The sequence below is a fragment of the Antechinus flavipes genome, chromosome 2, assembly GCF_016432865.1.
Source record: "Antechinus flavipes isolate AdamAnt ecotype Samford, QLD, Australia chromosome 2, AdamAnt_v2, whole genome shotgun sequence".
In the NCBI taxonomy this organism is placed as follows: Eukaryota; Metazoa; Chordata; class Mammalia; order Dasyuromorphia; family Dasyuridae; genus Antechinus; species Antechinus flavipes.
In genome coordinates this window covers 581,830,123-581,850,694 of record NC_067399.1, presented here as the reverse complement: position 1 = coordinate 581,850,694, position 20,572 = coordinate 581,830,123, and the positions used below count along the sequence as shown (strand labels likewise).

At 41.0% G+C, this 20,572-nt stretch overlaps 1 protein-coding gene across 1 annotated transcript in view; it reads left to right on the top strand.

Annotated features, from left to right (window-relative positions):
* Positions 1-16,464, top strand: part of LOC127546919 (SH3 and PX domain-containing protein 2A-like) — a 137,878-nt gene extending 121,414 nt beyond the window's left edge. The window contains exon 6 of the mRNA XM_051973812.1: positions 16,107-16,464. Within this exon, the coding sequence (XP_051829772.1) occupies positions 16,107-16,278 (172 nt within the window). The 3' untranslated portion in view covers positions 16,279-16,464. The remainder of the gene's footprint in view (positions 1-16,106) is intronic.
* The last annotated feature ends 4,108 nt before the right edge of the window (positions 16,465-20,572 follow it).

Here is a 20,572-nt window from a genome sequence, read left to right as displayed (position 1 = left end):
CTGTCTCCTTCCCTTTCTCCTCTCTCTGTCTCTTTCTCTTTCTCTGTCTCTCTCATGTCTCTTGTTAAGATCATTAAGATTCTGTATCTTGTGAAGATAAATATATTGTCAAATTTCTTTTTAGAGGACCTCTCATTCTTTTTGCAATTTTGATCACAGGATTAAAACTGCCATTTCAAAATATTTTTCCAACATTTAGAGTATACATCTGGGCCTGTACAACATTCTATTCTTTGATTATGACATGCCATAAAAGCTATTTGAGAATTATCAGAGGAAACTTCATTGATGGGCATATAAGAGGAAAGAAGCCATTCCAAAGTTTAACTTAAATCATTTCTGCTATTAGCTATTTAGGGAATCAATAGTGCAATTGTGCAGTTTGGAGTGACATCACTTCATCCTGAGAAAATGGTCCCCCTCCCTCCTCCTGTCTTATCTCCCATTTCCATCCCACCCCCCAGGCCATTTAGGCCTTGGATAGTTGGCGTGAAGGGGAGAAATTTTCCAAGCCATGATGCTTTTAATAAATGTCTGCCTTGCTCTGATCATCTAGTAACCACATTCAGAGAGAAGGGAGAAAGGGATTGGGTTAAGGTATGAAGGAACATAGGACTGCCAAGTGATAAGCTCTTACTTGGAAACTGTCACTGGATAAGAGAACAGTGCTGGGTATGATGCATCTTTCCAGAGTCTCTGATTTTATACAGGGAGATAAGGAAGGTGTGGTTCCCCTTCCCCACCATGAAACTCGAATCCGCTCTTTGGGAGGTTGTAATAGAGAGAATTCCTACTAGGGCTAGAAGTTGTTGCCTCTTTGAAGAAGACAATGATATTGAATCAGAACTGTTAACTGTTCCTCTGGCAAACCTATTCATTCTCTGATTGTATATCTGTCTCCACTGACACACAAATACTTTCTAAGCTCTCACTTTAGGTCAAGGAAGGTTGTGAGCAGAAAGGAGAGATTGGCTTTGTATTTACAATGACTAGAATGTCTTAAATGAAAATAAACACATACTTTCTTGTTTGTTTTACTTGTGAAGCAGGGCACTTTACAAAACTTCAGGTGGGGATAGATAATTAATCACAAAATCATAATTGGAGAGGACTTCAGACATCATATAGTTTTCATTACAAAGTGAAGGACTTGATTCCAGTCTATCACTCTTATATCTTTTTGTATATGTATGTGTGTGTGTTTTATTTTTATTAATTAGTTGTTTATTTAAAAAAAACATGCATGGATAATTTTTGAACATTGATCCTTGCAAATCTTGTATTCCAAATTTTACCCCCTTCCCCTCACTCCCTTCCCTAGATGGCCAGTAATCCAATATAAGTTAAACATGTGCAGTTCTTCTATACATATCTCTACAATTATTGTATCTCTTCTATCTCATACTGTGCTACTAGTGATCTTATATCTTGCAATCTTTTTTGGCTGAGGTACTAAAGGGATTTTCAATGCAGGTGAGCGGGTTAGATTCCTCCTTTCCCCCTTCCTTACTTCCAATAGGTCTCTCTCCCCATTTATATTAGACTCTTGAAAAGAAGGATCGATAGTTGCTTTGGAACCCCCCTGAGACTGAAGCTAAGGACCTTAGCTGCTGCCACAAGGCAGGACATGCCAGCTCCTAGGACAGGCTGCCACAAGCAGCACATGCCAGCTCCCTAGGGCCGGCAGGCACTCAGCCATGCTCTGAGCCAACTGGCTTCTTTGTCCTAGCTCTTGAAGCCCCATCAGTTCGGAGCGTGTCAGCAAGCTGCTCTTTTGTGGCAGGGCCCCATTCAGTGGTCCTGCTTTGTGTGGGCTGCTGAGGGGGAAGGTCGTGTTTGGCCCTTCTTGTTAGTTGGAATTGAACTAGATCCCCATTCCCAAGAGGCTTCATTGATGACTGAAGTGTAACATGAAACAGCAGCGACTGTCACCCAGCCTCCTCCTCGCCCCTTTCCCACCAAAGACCCTACTCTTAGTCCAGCCTGGCTCCTTACTGGCATCTTCCTCCTGCCTCTGCCTCCTCATTCCTTCCTACTTCTCCAGCCTTGCCTCGAACCCCTTTTAGCCAGGGCTGATCTCTCCCACAACCAACTCATTTCTTCCACCTGACTTTTCCTCCCATTATTCCTCTTCACTGGCCCAGCTTGTCCAACTTTCAGGGCTTCCAGCCCCTTTTCCTCCATGACTTCTCTGATGGTTCGGATGATATACTCGCTCAGAGAAGCAATATTTAAGGAATCTGCACGAGGCCATCGAATTTCTTCATTTGTATGTAATGAGGAATATCTGAGAAAGCCACTGTTTGTACCCAATATTCACAGAACAGCAAAACAGCTTGTAATAGGATTATAATAATTCTTACTTCAGATATGTCCCTGTGAGAGATAAACCCTGGTGGACTGACTCAATGCAAAGAGCCAAACTTCCATGGCATATGTGACTTCACCATTGTTCCAGATACTGATTCAATAAAGTATTATAGATTTACAGCTAAAAGAGAACTTAAAGATCCCGTAATCCAGTCACACCCTATGCCCTTTCATTTTATAAATGAAGAATGAGACTCAGAGAAATAGTGACTGGCCTAAGAGCACATAAGTAGTAGTAGGGGTGGGTTCAAATCCATACTTGATTCTAAATCTAGCCTTTTCTCTACTCTTACATAAGTGTGTTCTCAGAGCAGCCTCTCAATCCTAAATATTTTTATTTCTGACATTCTTCTTTTTCTTTTATCCACCCCTTCTTCAAGGTGCCTTCATATCTCATGTTTTCTAGGAAGTCTTATTTGCTGCTCTCAGATCAAACTATTCCCTCTCTTTTCCAAATTCTTATAGCATTAATGTACAACCCATAATTTACTTTATTTATACCTTTGTTATTCTCTCATTTTACCATATGTACAAGATTTATCTTGTTTATTAGATAGTCTTCCCTGTCTTGACTGGCATAGAGTTGGGCATTGAGAAGGGTACAATGCATACATACTGGATGGATGAACCAAGTTGCTGCTCAAAGGAAGTTTGCTCATACTCATACACCCTTTGATATATGATGTATAGCTCATCTCCTTGCTACAACATTTATGGATCCCATCAATAAAGTTACTAATCCCATCCCCCAGCCCCATCTAGAATATTGGTATGGCTTTGTTGTGAAGGAGAAGATGATATTGAGCAAGTTCTTGTATTTAAAAAAAAATACATTTTAATCTATCTTTTTCATGTCAATGTTACCTACATTTAACTACATATCCTTCTTTTTTGTATCTCCTTCTCCCTACCTCTAGCAAGCCCTTATATCAAAGACTGAAAAAGTAAGGGAAAAGGAGCAAAACAAATCAACATATTGGGGAAAAAAAATCTTATATATGCTTATATACATTTTATGCTTTGTTTACAACCATAGTCTCTCTTTGGAAAAGTCAGAAGGAAGAGTTATGCAGGAGGGGGGGATTGTCTTCTTAAATCTTTTCTTTGGGCTCAGTCTTTGTCATAATTTTGTAGCATTCAATTTCAGTTATTTTGTTGTTTCTATTTATGTTCTTGTTATTGCATATATTGTTTTCCTGGTTTGATCTACTTCACTTTGTATCAGTTTATATGTTTTCCTATATTTCTCATTTTTCATATTCATTGTTTACTTTTGGAACAACAATATTGCTTTGCATTCATGTACCGCAAATTTGGTAACTCCTTTGGCAATGGATATCTTTTTTTTTTTCAGTTCTTTGCTCCTAACAGAAAATGTACTTATGTTTTTATGGGTGTTAATGAGTCTTAGTTGCACCTGGGGCTAAGATGTTAGACTGTGTTATTTCAAGAGGTATCTGGCCACTCATTCAATATATGAGGAGCTTGACAGATTTTTTCCTAGTTCTCCCAAAGAGTTCCAGAATCGGAATTAAAATATCCATTCTCAAAAGGATCAGCAATAAATCTAGTACATTTCTTTTTTTGTTTGAACTATTTAATAGTATTTTATTTTTCCAAATATGTTTTCAACATTTACCTTTGTGAAACTTAGTATTTCAAAATTTTCTCCCTTTCTTCCTCCCCTCTTCAAGACATCAAGCAATCCATGATAAGTTAACCATGTGTAATTTTTCTAAACATATTTCCATAATCATCATGCTGTGGCAAGAAAAATCAGATCAAAAGAGAAAAACCACGAGAAATCCTAGCAAACAAACAACAATAACAACAAGAAAGGTGAAAATACTATGCTTTGATTCACATGCAGTCTCCATAGTTCTCTCTGGTTGTGGATGGCATTTTCCATTCCATCTCTTATTAGAATTAATTTGAATCACCTCATGGTTGAAAAGTTGATCACAGTTGATCATCACATAATCTTGTTACTGTGTACAATGTTCCCATTCTGCTTGTTTCAGTCAGCATCAGATCAGATCATATAAGTTGTTCCAGGATTTTTTTCCCCAGGATCATTTCTTATAGAACAGTAATAGTCCAATACATTCATATACTGTAACTTATTCAGCCATTCCCCAACTGATGGACATCCACTCCATTTCCAGTTCCTTGCCACTACAAAAAGGCCTGCCACAAACATTTTTGCACACATGATGATCCCTTTCTCTCTGTTATGTTCTCTTTGTGATACAGATTCTCCGAGATACAGATAATACAATAGAGACACTGCTGGGTCAAAGTATATGAACAGTTTGATAGTCCTTAGATATAATTCCAAATTATTTTCCAGGTTAGATCACAACTCTGCCTACTATGCATTAGTGTCCCAGTTTTCTCACGTGCTCTCCAACATTTATTGTTATCTTTTCTGGTCATCTTAGTCAATCTGAAAGATATGAAGTGGTACCTCAGAGTTGTCTTAATTTTCATTTCTCTAATCTATAATGATTTAGAGCTTTTTTTCCTATGACTAGAAAAGGCTTTAATTTCAGAAAATTGTCTATTCATATTCTTTGACCATTTATCAATTGGGGAATGGCTTGTATTCTTATAAATTGAATCAGCTCTATATATTTTAGAAATGAGACATTTATCACAATGTCATACATTTTATAGAGGAGGAATCTGATACCCCAAAAAGGGAGATGACTGCTTATAGTCCTATAGCCTACTCTTAAGGAGTTCACAGTCTTGTTTGAAAAGGCACAACTGATACATGGAAAGCAATAAAATGTGAGTAATCCTAGATCAAAATACTTAGAAGTAGAGTTCAGACCTTGGGTTCTGGAGATAGAAGGCTCTTTTGGCTAGAACAGATTGTGAATGCTGCCTAAGGGAGGCAGGATATGAACTGGATCTTAAAGGGTAAGATTTGAATTTTATTTTTTATTCTGATCTTAACAAAAAAAAGGAAGATAATAATCATTTTCATATACATAGTTTATTAACAGCTCAGTAGTACTATTTATAAAGCACTAGGACTAGAGTCAGGAAGACCTGAGTTCAAATCCAAACTCATATACTTACTAGCTATGTGACCCTGAGCAAGTCAGTTTTCTCAACTGCAAAATTGAGATAATAATAACCCCTCTACCTTAGTGTAAGCATTAAATCAGATGAATATTTATGAATCATTTAGGCAAAGTGTCTGTACATAGTAGGTGCAAGTTAACTATAACATCACCATTATTCTAATAGACTAGGGAAAGAGGATTGTACGTGAAACTATAAAACTATCATGTACCACTTGCTTTCCCTTTAAAAAAATAGAATATATTTAGCATGTAATTTTCAAGACTCTTCTGCTCGTCTTTCTGGTCTTACTCTGTGCATTCTTTAAAAATGCTTCCCTCTCTCCCTCCCTCTCTCTCTCTCCCTCCTTTAGTGACTCCCCTTCTACTCACCCTCCAAATAAAAAGAAAGAAAAACAAAATGATGAGTAGGATTTGGATGGGTCAGAGAGGTGGAGGAAGGAAATTTCAAGACTGGGGTGGGGGGAGGGGGACATTGTGAGTGGAAGTTTGGAAGTGGATTTTCTTTCCTGGAACCTGGGAAATTGGAAGGCAGCCTCTCAACCTCACGGTGAACCTCACATGGTGAATTGCTATTGCTTCCTCCTTTTCTCGCCCCACTCCCAGTTTGTTCTGCTGGTGGGATAGGTGCTTGGGAGAAGCTGGGTGGTCTCTCTCCCTCCAGGAAGGTAGGGTGGAGGTGTGGCCTTCCCCTTGGAGGCCGGGTCAGGAACACCATTCTTGGCTGGGCTCTCTTGGAACAGCTCCATGGGAAGAGATTGGTTTGGCCGGAGAAGTAGAGGAACTTTGTGTGAACACCCTCCAACAGAGAACTCTCAGCCACTTGTGAACTCCTGACCCGATTGTAAGGGAAAGAAGGGGCTCAAGCTTCTCAGCCCTAGGAGGGGATCCACAGCCAGAGAACCACCCCCTCCCTTATTTTGTGTGTGTGTGTGTGTGTGTGTGTGTAGCAGTGGATCCTGGGATGAGAGAAAACCTCAGTCCCTAGTATGGCCCTAGAGTTGTGAGACCCATTGGGAGTCCTCAGAATGGGTGGGCAAGACTCCTAGGTAGATAACTAACTCTAATGCATACCGACCTCCATTCTGATGGCACAGAGAAGGAAAAATAGAACCAGATGGAAACGTGATTCTTAGTCATGGTGTTTATTCAGCACTTTCCAAGGGGAGAAACAAAGAAGAGGGGAAAGAATGTCTTATTACAAATGCCCTGCTGGTTTTCTCCAAGCACAGGAATTGGGTTCTGAGTTGCTCTCCATCCTTCCTAGAGATTCCCTTAAACTGAGTGTATACGGCTTGACACTTGTAGAATCTGATTCCTTCCACATCTCTTCCTGCTCTCCTGCACAGACAAGTTCCAGCACAAGTGTGCTGTTGCCCCTAAATCTTGGTTCCCTTCTCCTGTAATGTTCCTCACCTCTTTTAATCCTAGTTCAAGGCGCATCCTCTCCAAGTTTTTCCAAGTGGTCAAGGTTACAGAGGTATATCCTCTGTAAACCTAGAGCACTTAAGAATTTGTGCCCTTCCATAGGATGCCTTTACTTGTAGGACTTTTTTCTGTCCCAATGGACTGTGAGCATTTATCGGTTCTCCTTTGATACTTACCACCGAAACAGTAGGTATGTAAAAAGCCCTGAGTTAGGAGCCAGAACCCGTTACTTAGCTGTGTGATCCAAGATAAGTCACTGCCCCTCTTTTTTTAATCTTATAAAGGATATAACAGAAATTGAACCAAAGGAAGTGCTTTGGGCATTGTGGGACCAGCCTAGGGACTTGCAATATCATGGACAGTTTGGGTGCCTGAGACCCTCCTGGGCCTGGAGCCAAATCTGCGAACTTCCCTCCCAAGGAATGTAATTTCATTCTGCCTGGGGCAAGGAATTCTGGCCTCCACAGCCTTCTCCACAGGCTCACAATGGGAGCCTTTCTCAGGGCCCTGGAAAACATGGTCCTCATGGAGAAAGGACAGATTCATGTTCCTGGCAAGGACCCACAATACAACAATTTAGATCAGGAGATGAATAGAAACACAGGGGAAAGAAGGCAAAAGGCATTTGTCTTGTTTGGAGGGGAGGGTGAGGGATGTGCTGAGCTCATCTTGCTCCTGAGATGATTGTGTGTAATGGGGTTACATGACTAGCATGTCATCTTTGTGGGAGAGTAAAAATGGAAGAAGAAAACCCCAACTTTCCTAAAATTTGATAAAAATGATTTTAGGGACTCTAATTTGGATTCTCACTAATTTCTGATTGGACCCTGCAAAAGCTTCCTTAATCACTCTGTCACCCTCAAATCTATCCTAATTCATCTAGTCTCCAACAATTAGCCTAGCATTCAAAATCCTCCAAAATTCAATTATTCAGTCTAGCCAACTTAGACTCACAAGGATTATTGATTTTAAAGTAGAAGGAATTTTTAACAGTGATCTAATCCATCTCCCTCCCTTTTTTCAAATTCCCAAAGTATCCATTACTGTTTGCATCATTCTTTGGCATTTCTATTTATATAGGCTTGTATTATTATTTTTTTTTGAATGACTCAGTCTTGTCTTCCCAACTAGACCATAAGCTCTTTGAGAGCAGGGACTATGATTTACATAGCAGCACTAAGCTGAGGGTCTGACAGGTGGTCCTTGATCACTTAATGCTTATTGATTGGTTGGTGCCAGAAGTTGAGCTCATTACAGCTATTGTTACACATTCCATTCCACCACGGGCCAGGTTACCACCCCTGGAACCCCGGTTCTCATCTCCTTTATCTCTTGTTCCAGCAAGAGTCAGGGAAGGAGCAATGCCTTCCTCCATCAAGGGCCTCAGAGCAGTTGAGCGATTGCCCAAGATAGCCCAGCAAGCGAGACTCCTGGTTCCAGGGCTCAGCCTTTGTCACTGTGGCTCTGAGCATCCATCATTATGTGCTCAGTCCAGAGTTACCCAATGTCAGCCAGCAGACAGCAAGGACAAGGGCATGCTGGAGCTGGCAGCCTGTGTCTCTGCATCTGCCAGTTCACTTAAGTAGGCAGTAGGAAGTGATTCAGAAATCAGACCACCCCCACTCTCCCCAAACACTCATCAGAATAAGAATGGGGACCTAGAGTGACTGCTTAGACTGAAGCTGGCCTGGGCAGACCATCAAACCTGATGAGCATGTTATTATTCATCCTCCTTCCCTGTTTCTCTTGGACTCAGCTCCTAGATTTGGGAATAGACACCAAAAGAAGGGACAGCCTGGTGGGTGGGTAGGCAAGCTTTCTCCAGTCAAAATTTTACGTTTTCTGCTTTGATTCTACGTGATTGCTACCTACTGGTATCAAAAGATCTCAGGTTATATCAGTTATTATATAGCCATGAAATCTCCAAGATCAAAGGCTAATCCCTTACACTACTCCAAATCCTACCCACTCAAAACATTCCCCCCAAAAAAGTTAGGCAGCCTCTTAGCAAATCAGGAAGACCTGGATTCAAATCCACTTACCTATCTGGGTGATGCTGAACAGGTTACTTAACTCTAAAATGGCAATAATAATAGTACTTACTTTCTAGGGTTGTTATTTTAATATTTAATAATTTAATTGGCATTTAAATTGTATAATTAACATTTAACTATGGCATGATATTTAAATAACTGTTTTATAAGATCTATATATTATCATTATTATAGTACTATTAACAGATTTAATAAGAGAAGTGGGAATGGATTTGCTGTGTGGTTCTGTCACTTATTCACTGTGTGAACCTAACTAAATTATATCACCTCCCTAGATGTCAGTTTACCCATCCATAAATGAAGATTTTTTTGTCCAGCTCTCACCAAGTTCACCCAGCTAAAAAATGGTAGAAACTGTGTCTTTGACCTCTTAACCCAGAGTCTAGTTGTGGGAAGCTGGGTATCAAGAATTCCATTTGCTTAGGCTGCTCTTCTGGTTGAAGTTCTTGTCACCCTGGTTTGTGCCCTTCCTCGACCTAAACCCTTCGCTCATCTCTATCCAAATACTTGCCAAGTTTTGTTGATTTTACCTTTAAAATATTCCGCACATCAGATTCCTTTTCTCTACTCATACCCCAATCATCCTAATTCAGACCTTCAGCATCTGGATTATTGCAATAGTTTCCTATTTAATCTCCCTGTATCCCCCCTTTCCTTGCTACTCTCTCCTTCACAGAGCTGCAAAACTGCTATTTTAAAACATCAGGATGTCCACATTGCTCCCCTTCTCAAGGAGCTGCAGTAGCTCTGCCTTCCTCCCAACTTCTCTATGTGGCATTTAAATCCATTTATGACATGGATCCAATCTATGTCTCTAAGATACATCTCCATATCATAGATGACATGCCTTTCCCTGTCTGTGGTACGTGTCTGGAACGCCCCTCCTTATGTCCATCTCTTGTAACCTGGGCTCATTTCACACAAGAGGTCTTTCCTAATTTTTCCAATGGATTCTTTCTTCTCTCTGGCCCCATTACTTTATCCTTACTTTATAGTTTATATTTGTATTCATTTTTGTACTTATTGCTTCCCCACAAAGAATAGAAGCTTCTTGTGTGTAGGAACAGTTTCATTTTTGTCTCTGTGTCCTAGTGGATTGGGGCATAGGAAGGCACTAAATAAATATAAATTGAATTGCAAGTCTTGTTTGTTCTGTCTCTTAGAATCTTTAGCCTCAGGCAAAAGATAGAAAGGGATAGATGGGTAAAGCGTCTCCCTCAAGTGCTGAGTTATAGGTAAGAACTGAAGTGAAGTGACTTGGACTTTGGGGAAAGGAAGGAGGGGTTGACTTTCCTTCTTTTAATCTCAATTAACTCAGTGTATGAAGTGCTGGGATTGATCTAGATCAAATGTTTTTAACTTGAAGTCTGTGAATTTGTTTTCATATAATAGTAATGATAGTAAGCATTTATATAGAACTTTAAGGTTTGCATAATGCTTTATAAATGTTAGCTCATTTTATCCTCACAATAACCCTGGAAGATGTGGACTATTATCTTCATTTTAGAGATAAGGAAACTATGGCAAACAGGTAAATGAGTTGTCCAGAGCCACACAGCTAGTGTCAGAGACTAGATTTGAACTCGGGTCTTCCTGAATTAAAGTTCAGCATAATATCCATTTTGATGGATATTGTTGCCTCTAAATAAAGCTACAGTGAGTGTTTTAAAAATTTGATAATTGTTCTAAATATAATTGGTTTCTTTATAATCATATGTATTTTATACAAAATGATTCTGAGTTCATTCATAATCATAATCTATAACCAACTTCCAGAAGGGTTCTATGATACCAAAAAAGGTTAAGAATCTCTGAACTAAATGATCTTTATGGTCTCTCTCAGCTGCCAGAACTAATATCTGCTGATCTTGGAGGCAATTAGTGGGTGCTTACTTGCAGTGCATGCTGAGGAAGACTGAGTGAGAACAGTGGGGAGCCAGGCTACAGAGGGTTACCTTCCTGCAGTCAGACTAGAGGGAACGAACAGGAGGGAGAAGAAACGTTGCCTCCCTTCCTGCCAGTCCAGGAATGTGCCAGTTAACCTTAGCTTGCCCTCTGAAGGAGCCATCCCTGGCCATCAGCCATGGGAGGTGCACACGGTACCCACCAGCCACCTCCCAGCGGACCTGGTGGTCCCAAGGATAGCCTCCTCTGCTTGCAGGGTCCCTGGCACTGGAGAGAATGGGATTCAGCAGCGAGTAGGAAGCAGGCTAGAGACTGTGCCATGCACATGTTGGGGGCTCTATCAAGCCTGACTTTGGGCCAAGCCTTGGAGAGCGCGTGGGTGGGTAAGATTGAGTGGGGAGGGGAGTCATTAAGATTTTTTGAATTGCAGTGGACCCAGAGCCAGGGAAACGGTCCCACTAACTCTGGGCCCCTCCCTGGTTGAGTATTACACGATTGTCAATGGGAGCTGGGTGTGGATGAGGGGGAGGAGGAAGTTGGCTGGGGCGTGCATTCTTCTGCTGAGATTTGGTGTTTTTCAGCTCAGCGAGCCCTAGCCATTGGATAGGATACCTATGCTATTTTTGAGCATGTTCAAGTGTCTAAAAATATAAAATAAGTTTGCTAAAAGGTGCCCAACCGGAAGCCCCCGAGGTTTCCTATTAGGGGCATCAGCACTGCCCTGGGCTGAAGGCCAGCTACCATGGGAAGAGTTCCAAATTGCCCACCATTAGCCGCTACTTAATCTCAAGTCATCATCTCGTCCAGGAAGCTTCCCCTGATTAAGTCCACCTATTTGTCAACTGGCCAACACCAGCCCCGGCAACACCCTGTTGCCACTACCCTGAAGCTCTTATAATTTACTATTTTTCAAAAACAGATGAGAAAAGGGATAAAGAAGGAAATGGGGATGATAGAAAAATGAAAGACATCAATAGGTTTTCAAAATTTTCATACAATTTTGTTTTAAAAATTTATAGAATACATAAATACCTTGCATTTATCATTTCATTTGGCCCTTACAACTCTATGAGTTAAGTGGACTTCTGTTATTATCCCTAGTTTACCGATGAGGAACCTGAGACTTAGAGGTTATGATTTCTCCATGGTCACCCAGCTAGTAGGAATAAGAGGAGAATTTTTAATCTAGGTCTTTACTGATTGTATTTCTATTCTCTTTTTACTATACCACGATGACTCTCAACTTTATCATATGTTTATATGATCACCTACATAGAACTGACCATAGATTTATAGTCAATAAAACTTAGGTTTAGTCCCTGCTCCACCAATTTCAACCTAAAGGGCAAGCCACATAAGTAACCCTCCTACCTGGACTTGATACCAACTCCCTAAGTACAAGAGGACAGTAGGCACCCCTAGACTTGTTCTTCAGTGCTTCCATGGGAGTGTGCACCAGAATTAGGAGAATGGGAGGGCAGTGTAGCGTTACCCAGGCGATCAATGAATAGGCTTGAGCACTCTCTTCCTGCACCCGCTGGTATTTGTGATGATAAAACATCTTCTTGGCCAGATTGTCAGAATTAGGACATTTCTCCTCCCCACCTTACTGTATATGCTTCCCCTGTTATAGCAATTTCTCCCTCTTTTTTCAGGTTCATTTTTCAGGAGTAGCAATGGTTTATCCAAACAAATAAGGTTTAGAAGATCCAGTTCTAAGTCCTAGCTTACTAGCCATGCATTGTTACGCAATTATCATAGTCTCTCTACTCTTCAGTTTCCTCATTTAAAGAATGAAAATAAAAATGTATGTCCAGTCCACATCGTAAGGTTGTTGTAAGGATCAAATAAGATCCTTTACAAATAAGAATGTAAAAGCACTATCAAAATGCTAGGCAAACAAAATGTTAGTGGAAGCCCTTTTTGTAGTGGCCAGAAACTGGAAAATGAGTGGATGCCCATTAATTGGAGAATGGTTGAGTAAGTTGTGGTATATGAACGTTATGGAATATTATTGTTCTGTAAGGAATGACCAGCAGGATGAATACAGAGAGGACTGGCAAGACTTACATGAACTGATGCTGAGTGAAATGAGCAGGATCAGAAGATCATTATACACTTCAACAACAATACCTTGTGAGGATGTATTCTGATGGAAGTGGATTTCTTTGACAAAGAGAAGATCTAACTCAGTTTCAATTGATCAATGATGGACAGAAGCAGCTACATCCAACGAAAGAGCACTGGGAAATGAATATAAACTGCTTGCATGTTTGTTTTTCTTCCTGGGTTATTTATACCTTCTGAATCCAATTCTTCCTGTGCAATAAGAGAACTGTTTGGTTCTGCACACATATATTGTATCTAGGATATACTATAACATATTTAACATGTATAAGACTGCTTGCCATCTGGGGGAGGGGGTGGAGAGAGGGAAGGGAAAAGTTAGAACAGAAGTGAGTGCAAGGGATACTGTTGTAAAAAATTACCCAGACATAGGTTCTGTCAATAAAAAGTTATAATAAAAAAAATTACATGCAAAAAAAAATGCTAGGTAAGTTAATACAGGAAATCATCTGAGAAACTAATTTATGCTAAAGTGTAAATATCTTAGTATAAGGTACTATGAAATACTTTCTAAAAGTATTTCTTTTTTAAATAGAATTCATGGTCACTACAAAGCTTGTAGTGAAGTAACATGTCTTTGATATAGGATTTTAGACACTATAGCTGATGAGGGTGAGAAAATGTTTGGAAATTAGAGGCTTGCCCAGTCCATCTCACTTCAAGAACTACTCTTCCATCCAGCACCGAGGGACCAATCACCAGTGATAGTGGCAGAGTCCTAAGGAGATGGTTTCTAGAAGTTCAGGGGGATGTCTGAAGGACTTCCTTTCCTAGATGGATAGAGCAGAGTCACATGCCATCTTTTCTTTCTCCTAAATGAGTAGTTTCAAGATAATAGAGATTATTGGCCTGGAACTCAGGAGTTTGGGGTTTTTTCTCAGTACTTTTTTCTTCTTGGTCCACAGTGTTAAGTTAAGGAGAACCAACCCTGTTCTTCTTAGGCTCAAGAGCCATTTAATAAAATTGAGCAGAAACTTAGATCTAAAACCAGAATGGGCTGCCTTGGGGGAGAATGAGCTCCTCATCATTAGCAGTATAAAAGCAGGGGTAACTGGGCTTCCTATGAAGCATGATCTGTCTAGAAGAGATTCTTTCACAGGTTAGCAGGTTGGCATAAATAGCTTACAGGACTCTCCTTTAAATGGTAGTATTTAAAATTCTGGGAATTAAACATTTATAGTCAGTTGAAGATATTTCTGCAAACCAGAAGAAAAGGGAAACACCAATCATTCAGAAAGTTTTGATTAAGTGCCTGTTATGCACTAGGCACTCTGATTGGCTCTAGCAGTACAAGTATAAAAAATGAAATAATCCCTCCTCTGAAAGAGCTAATATTCTGCTCCTTAGAGCAGATAGATAACTTAGATAGTGAGATACACACACATACAGAGTGAAAGAATGAGAGAGAGAGAAAAATTGAAAGAAATGACAAACCATTCTAGTATTTTTACCAAGAAAACCCCTAAAATTGGGGTCATGGAGAAGCAGACTAAAACAACTCAACAACAACAACAATAACAAAGAATAAATATAAATAAATAAAAGGTAGTTAGTTGGAGGGGGTGGGGGGACTAGCAGATGTGGGGATGAGAAAAGGTTTCCTGTAGATTATGTTTTATTTAACCTTTTTAAAGGTCATGGACCCTTTTGGCTGTCTGGTAAAGTCAGGGGTCTCTTTCTTAGAATAATATTTTTTAAATGGACAAAGTAAAATATGTAGGATTACAAAAGGAAACTTGAGGTTAATGAAAATAATAATGATGTAAATTTTTCCTCATCTAAGTTCACAGACCCCCCTGACTCCATCATGGACCCCTTAGTTAAGAAACACTATTATAGAAGGTGATGATTGAGCTGTATCTTAAGGAAGAGCGGGATTTTATAAAGCAGAGGAGGGATTCCATGCATAGGGTGATAGGAAGTATGAGAGTGCAGAGACAAAATAGGATGTCCTGTGTGAGTACCAGAGAGAAGGTACTTACAGCTTTATAACCTTTAGATTATAGAGCAAAGGATGGGGATGTGGGACAGGACAGAGGTGGGGAGGGGAAGCTAATGTATATTGAGATTGTGAAAAGCTTTAAAAGACAGAATAGTTCATATTTTACCATAAAGGCAATAAGAAACCACTAGAGATTATTGAATAGAGGTCTGACAATGGGGTGGCCTTGTGGATGATGGCCCCAGTGGGGAGAGTTAAAGTCTTAAAGTTCTTAACTTGGTGCTAGGCTAGGTGCTGGAGATACAAAGACAAAGGAAAAAGTCTCTATCCTCTCTAAAGGAGCTTACGTGTGATTGTTCATAGATTCACTAATTTATTCAACAAATATTTAGGTTTTATTTCACTTGCACGTGCTAGGTATTGAGGAAGATTCTAAAACTTTGGGGCCCTTGCCCTCAAATAGTTTACAGTCTAGTTGTCATGATAGGGCCACACAGGTAAGTATAGTATAAATTATAATATAGATACATAAGAATTTAAGTGCCATAAAAATCAATTAAAGGAACATTATTTCTGGCCCCAGAGCGCAGAAAAGACTTCTTGGAAAGGTGCCATTTGAGCTGGGCTTTGAGAGGTGGTTAAGATGTGGGCAGACAGAGATGGGCTTTGAGGGTCATCTCGGGCTGGGAAGAGCATAAATAAGGGGTGAGGGGACATGGCTGGTCACAGCCTCCTCCTTTGCCTGTGCGCTCAATCTCTGCAGTCAGGGAAGGGGGAATTCACTTGCTTTGGCTCCGGTGGCCGGGCTCCCCAGGGGTTAACTGTGACCGTCCAAGGTGATGAAGGGGGAAGGATGGCGGAGGGAGGGAGGCTGGGCATGAGGGGGAAGCCCCGGGAGGAGCCCAGAGCTCTGCGTGCCTGCACCGCAGCTCTGCGGAAGGCTCTCCCTGCCTTGGGGATCACATGGCTTTGCCAGTCTGACTGCAGCACCAGCTGCTCGCAGAGCTGAGCCGGAGCCGGAGCAGAGCTGGCCAGCTCTTGCGCAGGGGATTCCTCAGTCCCTCTGCTTGCAGGCAGCAGCCAGGGGGAGAGACTGGGGCCTCTGGGTGGGAGCCTGGGGCTCCTCTCCCAGGCTGGGAAGAACAGACTGAAGCTAACCATGTCTATCTGCTGTTGCTTCTTTTTCAGGGACTATGGAAGTTCCAAGAGGAAATCAGGTAAGCAATGGGACCCCTCTTCTGTTTGTCTTTTCCTTCTCCTTCTTTTGCCTGTTGCATGTACTCTGGAGACTCTTTCCAGATCACCTGGGGTCACGAAGAATGACTTGCACTCCCAAACATCTGGAGTACGTTTTTCTTGAGGTTTCTCACCTGTTTGCCAGAGGATAAAACCCAATTTATAAAATCCAGGGGTCACCTCCCGTGTGCCAGCCCAGCCCCTCGGCGTGCTCAGGAAGAACTATCCAGCAGAAAACCCCAAACCTAAACCCAGCCCTTTTCTTTCCTGCTCTCCTTTTCTCTCCTGCTCTCCTTTTCTCTCCTGCTCTCCTTTTCTCTCCTGCTCTCCTTTCCTCTCCTGCTCTCCTTTTCCTCTCTTCAACTAGCCCCAAAGCTTCTGTTCCCTTTTCTGTGTGTGTGTAGTGGGGGGGGGGGAGGTCAGAATGGGGAAGGTCACTGATGAATGTTTACAGATGGGTTCAACCTTCTAGAAAAGGAATCCTTTTCTCCTTCTGGTTCCCTGCTCTCAACCCAGCTTCCCACTCCCAAGAGGTTTGAAGATTTATTTTTCTGTCCCTCTTTGAAGAGGATGATAAAGGGTTACTGTGTCTTCTCTGGCATTGGGCATTTGTTGATCAGCTGGACATTAATTGGGCTGGGCAGGTTCTACTTGTACGAAATGAAGCTTTAATGGATTGGCCACTCCTGACCTCAGCCCCTCCCTCTTTCATTGGAGACCATTAGAACCTCTTTCTCCTGCCTGAAGCTGGGAAGGTGGAAGGACACTAAGATTCATGAGGACTTCACAGGGTGGAAACCGAGTCATTGGGACCAACTGAGAGACGAGAAGTGGGAATAAAGTCCCTGAGATGTTACTGGGTCACAAGCTAGACCAGTAGCTGGACTGGGGGGAATAGAAGGAGAAAGGGAGGAGTGGGGAACAAAGGGAAGAAAAGTACTAAGCTAAGTCCTGAGTCTTTCTCTATCCCTTCTTCCAAGTCTCCTGCTTTGGGACAGGAGGTCCAGTAAAAGGATCTCATTAGTGAGAGATGTTTGTCTGTGTTTGCTCTTGAGTGAACATTGGAGCCTTCATTGTGGGGCTAAAGAACACATACTTCTCTGTTTATCCATGTGTTGAGTTGCATGGCATATGTTAGGGTGTGTATTCTGTGTGCAGTCTGAGTTGTGTTGTGTATGTCAAGGAATATTGCGGATTGTGTATTTGGGGTATGATATGAGTTCAGGATATAATGAATTGATGAGAATATATGTGAGTGTTAAGATATGTTGCAGGCTGGAGTGTATATTTACTTATATTTTCTACATGCCTTGTGGCAGCGTGTGCTCAGTGCAAGTGCTGTGTGTGTGTGTGTGTGTGTGTGTGCGCTTGTGTCAGCTGCAGCTTCTCCTCTTGAAGCACATTCCCTCATGAACCAGAGGGACCACATCTAATAGATCTTCCCAGTTGCATCCATCCCTTTTTCTTGTGCCCGTGCCCTCCAAGTCCTTGACAGCGAGGCATGAGGAATGAGGCGGATCAGCAAATCCTTCTTTTTCCCCCAACTCACTCTCTCTAAGGCAGTTTTTTGAAACTCAAATAGAAATAGTGTATACTGTACACTAAAGTATACAAACCCATCCCTTGGACACATACTGACTTAGAAAATCACATATTGAGATTATCTATGTTCTGTTGTATGTTTATTTTTGTGAAACATTTCCCCATTACATTTTTATCTAGTTAGGGCTGCTCTTGGGAGTGTTGCAGAAGTATGTTTTTATGAACTGCAGGATGCTAGGTTATGGTTGGGTTTTGTTGCTGATGGTGACTTGTTCTTCAGTCATGTCTAACTCTGAGATCCTGTTTAGAGTTTTCTTGGCAGATACTGGAGCTGGTTTGCTGTTTCCTTCTCTGGCTCATTTTACAGATGAGGAAACCGAGGCAATAAGGATTAAGCGACTTTTCCAGTAGGTATCTGAGGCCAGATTTGAACTCGGGAAGATGAGTTTTTTCTGATTCCAGGCCCAGCGTTCTATTCACTGGGCCACCTGTCTGATCAAGCCCAAAATGAGATTGTTTGGGGTCATTTTGGCTAATGTAGCCAATGTATGTTAGCTGGTAATGTAATTCAGGTAACAGAACTACAGTCTCGGGCCATTGCGATGAATGAATCCAGAGAAATGTTCCTGTTACGGCCATAGCCATCTTTGATTGGATAAGACTCTAGCGTAGGAAGTTTCATGTTGCATTGGGATCTGAGCATAATTTTGAATGACAGTTACTTGGAATGACATCTGATGGGATGAGATGGGAAGTATGATACAATGGAAAGAGCCTTGGATTAATTAGACATTAGATAGCATGGAAGAATAGAAAGAGTAGTGGACTAGAGTAAGAAGGCCTATTAAATCCTGCCATTATTGCTACATGTGATCATGTACAGATCATTTTGACCTGTTTCAGTCTTAAATTTCCTCATCTATAAAATGAGGGCATTGGATTGAATGACCTCCAACTTTCTTGTGAGTTCTAGGTCTGTGAACATATGATCAATCTCAATTTTAGGCTTACTAAATCATTAACTATCCAGGTGATCTGGGTAAGCCTCGATATCCTCATCTATAAAATGGGATAAGTCCAATCCATTAAAAAGGCATAGAGTACTTTTCTGTGTAGTTGCCTTTGCTGAGTGCTGAGGGAGGTACAGACAAGTCACTCTCCCTGCCCTCAGAAGAGGAAGGATTCACTCAAAGTCTAATAAGATACATTCAAAAATAACTATACTATAAAATAAAATGGATTAGAAGAGAAGTAAGAACAAAGAACTGTAGGCATTCAGAGGAGGAAAAGAGCTCTTCTGGCTGAGAGGGAGAATGACAGAGAATATTTCATGGAGGAGGAGGCAGCATTTGACCCTTCCATTCAACTTCCTTCAGAAGCCTCCTTTAGAATTTCCCCAGAGTTTTATGAGTGTGTCTTCTGTGCTCTTGAAGAAGCCCTTCCACAGAGCTAAGGCTTTTCTGGAGACAATATTCCCCCAGAATCTTCTCCAGAGCCAGGAGGACAGTATCACAGAATGCCAGAGTCAGAAGGGACCTTGACCACCAGGCTAGGCCAGTTCAATCCCCTCATTTTATGGAGAAAAAAAAATGGAAGTGAAGTGATTTGCTCAAGGGGTTGAAGAGAGCTAGAAGAGTTATTATTGTCTTCTCATCTCAAATTTAATGCCTTTTTTTTTTTTTTAACCTACTCCATTCCAAGTGGGAACATTTCCATGATGAGCTTGATGGGATTAGGAAATTTCATGAGACATTGCTGGGATGTGAATAAGCAAAATGTTGCTTATGTAGAGCTTCTATTGGACCTGCTTTAATGAAGAGCTATGAATCATCTGTGATTGTCATATTCCTTGTATAACATGCAAATGGATTCTGTAAAGTACTTAAGGAAATTTGTTCTTTTAGGCAAACTTGATGTTCTCCTTGAGATTTTGCTTAAATATTTCCTTGGTAATTCCTTTCTTGAGAATTGTATGGTGAAAGTTGTGCACTATAGTAGAAAGAGAACAGGGCTGAAAGTCCTGAGACTGACCCCAAGCCTTGTTTCATTTCCATCTCTGCTATTAGTTCATTGTGTTGGATTAGCTTATTTATCCAAGGGATCTTTTAAGGCAGTGCTTTATCTTCATCTTCCTCATCTATGAAATGAGGGAATTGGAATAGATTTTTCTTCTTTCATTTAAATGAGCCTTTCTTGGACCTGAAATATTTGTATTGGTAAACCCTTAGGCAAGCTCATATCCCAGTGATCAGAAATCCTGAATTCTGAGGTCTAAATCATTATGGTCTGTGGTGGCAGAATACTTGACATTTTGCCAAGTGATTCAGAAATCCTCATTAGTGAATTTCTTGATAGAGAGAGATTGATTTTATACTCCTACTCCTTTCTAGCTACTGCCCTTTTCACTGTCAGGGGGATACGGATTAGAAATATAGAATATTTCTATACAGAAATTTCTATATAGAAGGGCCTTTAGAGAACATATAAATCCAGTTCCAAAATTTTATGAGATGGGGAAGCTGAGGCTCAAAGAAATGTCTTGTGCAGGGTCACATAGGAACTTAATGGCAGAATTGGGACCACAACTGAGACTCCCAAGCCTTTGTCTTTTGTTTTTCCTTCTCCCCTCTGCCCTCTGACATCACTAAGTAATTCTGGGTAGTCTTGTGGCCTTGTGTAAGAGAGGCCACATGATTCAGGGAAACAAAAACACAGAGTTTATAGCCATCTTCACATGTTTCCCCAATAACTAATGATCCCGCCTGACATCAAAAAAGGCCAAGCTGTCTTTCTGATCCAAACTTGGGCTCCTCAAAGCCAACTGTGGAGCTTCATTAGTTGTGTGGAGAGAGAGAGGCACAAAGAAGCTTTCTCCT